Here is a 7,748-nt window from a genome sequence, read left to right as displayed (position 1 = left end):
TGCAACTTGCAATTCAAACTAAGGACAAGTTTTTGAAAGTAGCTCACCATTGCGGGACAACAACCCTCTGGCTTGGCTCTGTTCAGATATGATACAAACATATATGATATATATGTATCAACATAATTCGTATCAAGAACAAAAAAATGCGGATATGATTGAATAGTAAAATTTCTTTTTGCCAAGGAGAAGATACAAGTTTGATTCCTGTTATCTATCCAAGGTAAAGAAATGCATTTACTATGATGAAGTATTTGGTATAATTGACCATGATAGTGTAGTTGTTATATCATTCCTTGAGAAAATGAAAAGAAAAAAAAAATATAGGGAAAGAAAAAAAAAATTAAAGTTAATAAATTATTTTTATATATCACTTCAAACTAATTTTACTTATCTAACTCTTAAGGTTAAATAATTCAAAAATATATAAATTCTTATTGAATTTAATTGTATTTAACTCTTCGAGGTTCTAAGGGATCTAATGGGCTGGACTAAAATTAAGACCATATTGGTTCCCAAAAAGTTTAAGGAAAAATACAAAAGAAAGAAAATAGATAAGAAAGAAAAATAAAAGGAAAAAAAATTTAAAATTAATAAATTATTTTTATATATTACTTCAAACTCACTCTACTTATTTAACTTTTCTACAAAAAAAAAAAGAAAAAAAATTTAAAAATATATAAATTCTTATAAATTTTAATTATATTTAACTTTCTTTCATATTTTTTTTTTATGAAAAAATCAAATATGAGAATCATTTTCCTTAATTTTTTTTTTTCTTTCGTTACTAATTTCTAGGAATCAAGCATAGCCTAAAAGTAAAAAAACCATCAACCTAAAACCGACTAGTCTGTCCGCTGTTTCAGCGGTTCAACTGCCGATTCACCCAGCTCAATGCTGGTTTAGCATGTATTATTCCAGGCCAAAGCCCAAATTGAACCGGACTAGACTCCAGTCGATGGTTTGACTAATTGAACTAGCCGGTCTAGTCCAACTTTTAAAACATTGGTATGAAGGTTAACATATACTTTGGGATCTTCAATCATTGAAATGGCAACAAAAGCCTCCTGTTCATCTCTCCGCTGTATTTTCCAGCCTGCTTGTCACCAGTCCCTCCATGAAATAGGTTGACACTCTCAACAAATTCTTCCACTGCCTGCAAAACAGCAGGAACAAAAAAGATAGAAACTCAAAAGCTTGTATTGCTGAAAAAGACCACAAAATTAGGTGTTGCTCACATTTCTGCTCTGCCACACTGTTCCCATCTACTTGATTATATTGGCCATCATTTATGTAAACTTGTTTTATATGAGTAGAACAACTAAAGGCAGACAGAAAAACAGATAAACAGATATCCTTTTTTTCCCCTGGAATGATACTGTAAGTTGCATCTCTATAATTCTTGATCAGGTCAAAGTAGTTTGAGTTAAACATCTCTAATTAGTGATAAGTTGAAACTAGTGTGAGCTCATATGTTGTCAAATCAAATCTCTTTATAGTAATTAAATAATGTATAGGGTCATACTAACTTTCCAAGCAAACAATCTTCTTACAAGCACCAATTGCTCTTGAATGCAAGTAACTTTTAACAAGAAAATCTCAAAGTAAAGACCTTGTTGACTTAATTGTGTTAAGGCAGCATCTTCAAGGTTTTAAGTCTTCCATAAAATAGCAGGTGCTCCCTTCCTGTTAGTGGTTTCTCAGAGAAGACTGCATAATTTGCCCCAAGAAACAAGAGGAAATAAAAAAAAAAAACATTTGATATTTAATAATTAGAGGACATAAAAAAGCTATGAAAATCCTTTTTTGAAATGGTAGAAAATTCTAGCTTACTTGTGCTGTGGGCATACGCCCATGCTAGTATATATTCCATCTATATGAGTTCGTATGTCCAGACCCTCAACAAAAGCTGTGTCAGAGGTTGGTGCTGTGAGCCCAATCAACTATCAACATATACATTTGAACACTTAAATATTGCAGAAAGGACCAAGCTAATGTAATTTCTAATTTTGACAACTCATGTTAATTAAGACTTCTTGCAAGGAAGCAATGAACCTTTAGAACTAGATATCCAAGATATCTCCAAACATTTTCACTCCATTCAGTTCCCAGAAAGAATGAGAAAAAAGAAAAGAAAATGTTTTAAGACACCTGAGGAAGGAACCCGCTTTTAAGCATGTTCGTTTTGTATCATTCTCTTGGGAAACTCCAAACACAGCATTGATATTCCACAAATAAGAAGACATGTACACAAATCTCTGGAATTGCATATTATTTAAAGAGTGAAAGAGCACTTCATACTGACCATACTAATGAAATAGTTTTTGTCTGCACCATTGGGACCAAACATACCAAAGCACTCCCCATGAGACAAAGCAAGAGACAACCCTCTCATTGCAATTTTTTCAAGGGTATCCAAATCACAGATGATGGCATGATCTTCGCTGGATTCAAGTAGCAGCTGTTCAACCCCCTCCCTCTGCAATAAATAAATAAATAACTGAAATCATTAGTTGCCCACATAACTGAGCCACATTCATAAGACATTAAGGAAAAAATGAAGGTACACAACAGGTAAGATCTATTAACATAACAGAGATGAACTGGTCATACACAGGCCGCATTTAAAGATAATGTTTCATGACAGTTATGGCAAAACCTCACAAAGCAATGTTACCAAAATAACCTAACAAAATTGACATTTTTAAATAATCAGTAAAAGCATGCAGCTGATGTTTCTAGATAACATATGATACTGGAATAGTGGAAAACAACAGGAACATAATATACCATGTTATACTATCAAATGATTCAAGACACAGATTTTGTATGGTATAATAGAAATACTGAATGAGCAACAGAAAAATAACTTGCATTGCAATAGCTCAAATCCAAAGTAACAGTCCAATGGTCCTTAAAAACATTGATCCTTGTGGAGAGAATAGAGTTGACACCAAGAGTCCGCCATTTCTATTTTCCTAATTTTGAGGCATATTTGGTAAGGGTATTTTGAAAATTCAAGTAAAAGTTTGGCATCTTTATCAAAAGCATCAATGAGTAAAGATCCAATGAGAAGCTGAAAAGGGGAACTTTTATGATTACTATTTATTTCCTTTTGAGGAGTGAGTTTGTTGACCCTTGTAGGTTTGTAGAGTTTTGATGTAGGGCAGGAGGTTTTTGGCTTTGGCAAGTATAAGGAGATCGTATTGCTGGCAGGAGAGGTTCCAGACTTGGCAATTCAAACATGACCACATTGTCTCAAACAGAATATTGTCATTTTTGTAGCTGTGAAGTCTAAACACATTTTCCTTATATCTCACATTTCGTTACGGTGATGGAACTTCAGTTCATTGTAAGAAAGACCCTACCCCCTCCATTCTGATGTAGGACATGTCCCCATACCTACCCCTTACTGGCATGTGCATCTGCATGCAGCCATGCGAAAGAAATTCAAAAACTTATTTATTGGTCAACTCAGACAAGGACCTACCCTACTACCCATACATCTTTGTGTGGTCCGCACTTCATCCCACATAACTAGGATTTGCTGAGGCAGAATTAGGTGCCTGTTCTGAACCGACCCATAGACAGTTTGACATCTTTAAAATCCTTTTCCTCAGGATTAAACTTGATATCGACATAATTCAGAGTATTTTACTAAGATTAACAATGAAATTGAAATCAGATTAAAAGTTTTACCAATATTTAAACTGAAATTGACATGACTTGGAACCAAAAAAACTTAAGTTTTAGCCACATAGAATTAGAATTGGCCCTTCAGAAAAAGTTAATTAGAACACAAGTTTCTGTCAGGAAAAGATCTACTGAAAGAAACAGGATCAAAGTATATCTAGAAAGCCATGAGAACTTATTGTCAGACTTTCTTTTCAAAATGTCTTCCACTTACTCAGGAATAATGTATCTTCTACAAAGAACTGAAAGCAATCCCCTTAATAGCCCTGTTCGAAGATGCATGCATACATACATACATACATATATATATCCCAATACTACAATCATCAAATTTCCATTTGAACATTTGTTAATTAAGTAAGCTTTTTGGAGACAAAAAATAAGATCCTAAGAGGCCTGTTCCAAAGATGTAAATAAATCCCAACATCAGAACATTTGTTAATTAAGAAAGCTTTTAGGAGACAAAAAAATGAGATCTTGCCCACAACTATATTTGACATCAATTAGCCATGGCCCAACCTGTGGCAGTCTTAGTTTGAAATACTGCAGCTACCAGAAAGGCCAACGAAATTTGCTAAATTTGTATAGATAAAAAGTAAAACACAAGTTGGATGCTGTAGTAATTCAAAGTGAAGAATTTTAAACCTGCAACGAAGTCAAATGCTTAGATCTACTAGAAGCAAAGACGAAGAAAGAAAAGCAGTCAACTGATTATATTATTACCTATAGCTGAGCCAAATATCATAAAACACATGTAGATTGAAGAAATGCCAAGAAATTAAGCAAAGGAAATCATCAATAAGGTTCATCAGCAAGTCCATGCATTTTCATCATGATTCTTAGATTTTGTTGCTTCTCATAAACCAGAGACGTCAACATGACTTGCATCAAAGAACAGAACTTCTAATGATTATGCAACTTTAAAAAGAAAATAAAACAAATATATTTAAAAAGAAAAAAGAAAAAAGAAAAAAAGAAAAAAAAAGAAAGAAGGAAGGAAAGAAACCATTGAACATTACTGCAATGACTGGCTTTTGCCCTCAAACGTATGGGCCTTGAACTCAAGGTGAGGATATTAAAAGATAAAATCAATATCACAGAGATCCTTTTCTCACAAAGATTACATGATGATATCTATATTCAATGGTCTAATCCAATAAATCTAAACTAAGAAGTTGGGGCTTACAAGGAGGATGATTTTGTAAACTCATGAATAAACATAGACCCAAAATTCATATAAATTAGCATAGAGGACCCAACCAGTAAATTAAAATTTAGACCATTTAATAGAGAAAAAAAATCCTGAAAAGAATCTCTGTTTCTACAAAATAAGAGCCAAGTTACATTCACTTGTGAGAAAAGGATTTATTCTCTGACTTGTAGAGCAATAGTGACTAGTTACATTCACTTTTACTTTCAGCACATACAAACTAGATCATAATTCAAGTGATATCTCTCGCATGCTCTGTCAAGTCATGCCCACAAATAGATGATTGAGTACCATTATTCAGGCATCAACTAAATGAGCATTCCATATGCACCATATGAAATAGTTATATATGAGTAATAGTAAATAGAATAGAAAAATCTTCCATTATTAGAAGTTAGCTGAAAAGTACAAGGGTTTTATTCACAGGGAGAGCAATATCACTACATTAAGAATTTATAAGAATATTATGGTTCGCAACATCACACAAGCCTCATATTGTTATGGACATTTAAAGTGAATATCATCAGTTCATATACTTACAGGGAACAGTTGCAAAATGACCTGCATAAAGAAGAGTTTACCAAGAAGAGAAGATAAATCCAGCCTGAGTTGGGTTTCAGGTTTGGGCATTTCTTTAATGAAATCAAGTATCATTTTGACACCATTCCCTCGCACAAGTTGGAGGTTTACCCAATCTTGCCAGAATTTGAGTGGCATGCATTTCAACACAATTTTTTTTGAAAAAGCAAAGAAAACTTAATGAGTTACAACTCACAAGTCACACTGAAGTCTAAGGTTTCATGTACTCAGGAATTGAATTCATGGCAAGAGACCTTAAAACTGAATTAGGATTGAGTTACCATGTGAAAGAATATGGCAGAAGTTACAGGACAAGCTAGTTAAATACCAATAAAGGTCTCACATGGCACAAAAAAATATTAACAAAAATCCACACTGAATTAACTACATTGCATGATCACAACAAACTTTACAAAATTTATAAACAATAAACAACAGTGATAAATAAATAAATAAACAACCTTGAAATAACATAATATAATGTATGTATTATTGAGAACTATCTTCTATTACATTCAGTTGGTTTGTAGGTAAAAAGAAATCCTCCAACTCAATTGCTACAAAACTCCAAGTCTTAGTAAAACTGCTTAGCAATCACTTCATGCTTGCATTGCATCCAAACTTAACTGATGGTTCCAGAGCTCCAGCTCAAAGTCCATGATTACACCAACCATTACAATGGTTCAATTTTTTTAGTTCATCTCATTCCCTTAGAACTTTCCTTCTCCTCGAGGACAACACCATGTCTTCCTTGTAAATGGAGCCACAACCCCTTCAATCCCAAGTAAATATTACAACTGCTACAAAATGCAGCCTGAAAATTTCAATGTCTTCATTTGGTAATAAGGTTTACTTATGTCGGTGAGAGCTTCCTCCATTAGAAAGCCCATTCATCAACCTGTTATATGAGGCAAGATCAGGTATAAACCCCAAATCTAACATCTCATCCAACAAACGTTTCCCCTCCTTCCTTTTACCTTCCCTGGAATACCCATTAACTAGAATGTTAAAGGTCATGCCATCTGAATCCAAACCCTTGCTAGAGGCCAACAACCTCAACTTATTTGCTTCAAAACTTCTCCCCACCTCACAAAGATCCTGAAGTAAACAATTGCAAGTCACACTATCTGGAAGAATGCCCTCTCTCAGCATCTTTTCCATTAATTGAAATGCTTCTTCTGTTTTTCCGAACCTCCTCAATCCTTCTATCAAAGTAGTACATGCAATCGAGCTTGGTGCATTTCCTTTCCTCCATAGCTGATCCAATAGCTCCAATGCCCGATCCACATTTTCTTCACCACAAAGCGCCTCAATGAGACAAAAATAATCAAACCCATTAGGCAATGCTCCTTTCCCTGAAAAATCAATCAAGAGATCAAATGCCTCTAAAACCCTACCTTCCCTGCAGAGCCCATCCACTAGAATTTCACAAGTCACATTTGAAAACTCGCATCCCAACTCAAGCATCTCATATGCCATCCCAACCCCCTCTTCAAACTTCCTTTCCCTGAAAGACCCCTTAATCAAAGTGTTAAAACTAACAACATTAGGACTACATCCCTTATCCTTCATCTCTTTAAACATTTCCAGAGCCAACCCAAACTGTGAATTCCGACAACAACTACTGATCAAGCTATTGAATGTAAAGACATCAGGCTTGACCCTATCCTTAATCATCTTCTCATAAACAGTCATCACTTTCTCATGCTCTCTACATTTAACATACCCATTAATCAAAATATTATGCATTGCTACACTAGGTTTCCCATCAATCATTCTTCGCATACTTGCAAAAGCAATCTCAGCATCCTCCAACCTCCCAACCCTACAAAAAGCATTTAGGGCAAATCTGAAAATGGGTTCAGACCTTGGGCAGGAGAAAATGCCATCGGAACAGGGACAGGGGTTGGAGACCATACCTTGAAGGAGAGAGTGAAGATCATCGAAACGGTCGGTGATGGCAAGAGTTTTGACCATCCACTCGTAGGTGGAGTGGTCGTGGCGGAAGGAGTCGATGGTGGCGGCCCATGTGAAGATGTGGAGGTCGAAGTGGGAAAATTTGGGATGGTAATGGAGCTTGTTCTTGAGGAAGATTAGGAGGTCTTGGGGTGTGAAGGAGGGAGTGAGGTGGGCTTTGAGGAATTGGTGGAGTTGATGGTGGGATGTGTTTGCAAGAGACAGTGTGGGGATGGGAGTGGAAGAAATGAGGTTAGGGCTTGCAGTTGGAGGAGTGAATTGTGACGGAGGGTGAAGAGGTTTTGGTAGG

At 35.3% G+C, this 7,748-nt stretch overlaps 1 protein-coding gene across 1 annotated transcript; it reads right to left on the bottom strand.

Annotated features, from left to right (window-relative positions):
• Positions 1 to 846: 846 nt before the first annotated feature.
• Positions 847 to 7,479, bottom strand: LOC100264038 (ABC transporter A family member 8). Its single transcript, XM_059741239.1, has 3 exons — positions 7,402 to 7,479; positions 2,306 to 2,479; positions 847 to 1,156 (listed from the first exon to the last, which is right to left on the bottom strand). The coding sequence occupies exons 1-3, from the start codon at positions 7,423 to 7,425 to the stop codon at positions 1,043 to 1,045; spliced, it is 312 nt and encodes a 103-aa protein (XP_059597222.1). The 5' UTR covers positions 7,426 to 7,479; the 3' UTR covers positions 847 to 1,042.
• Between the last annotated feature and the right edge of the window lie 269 nt (positions 7,480 to 7,748).

This window comes from Vitis vinifera, chromosome 12, assembly GCF_030704535.1.
Source record: "Vitis vinifera cultivar Pinot Noir 40024 chromosome 12, ASM3070453v1".
In the NCBI taxonomy this organism is placed as follows: Eukaryota; Viridiplantae; Streptophyta; class Magnoliopsida; order Vitales; family Vitaceae; genus Vitis; species Vitis vinifera.
This window is presented reverse-complemented; position numbering and strand designations above follow the sequence as displayed.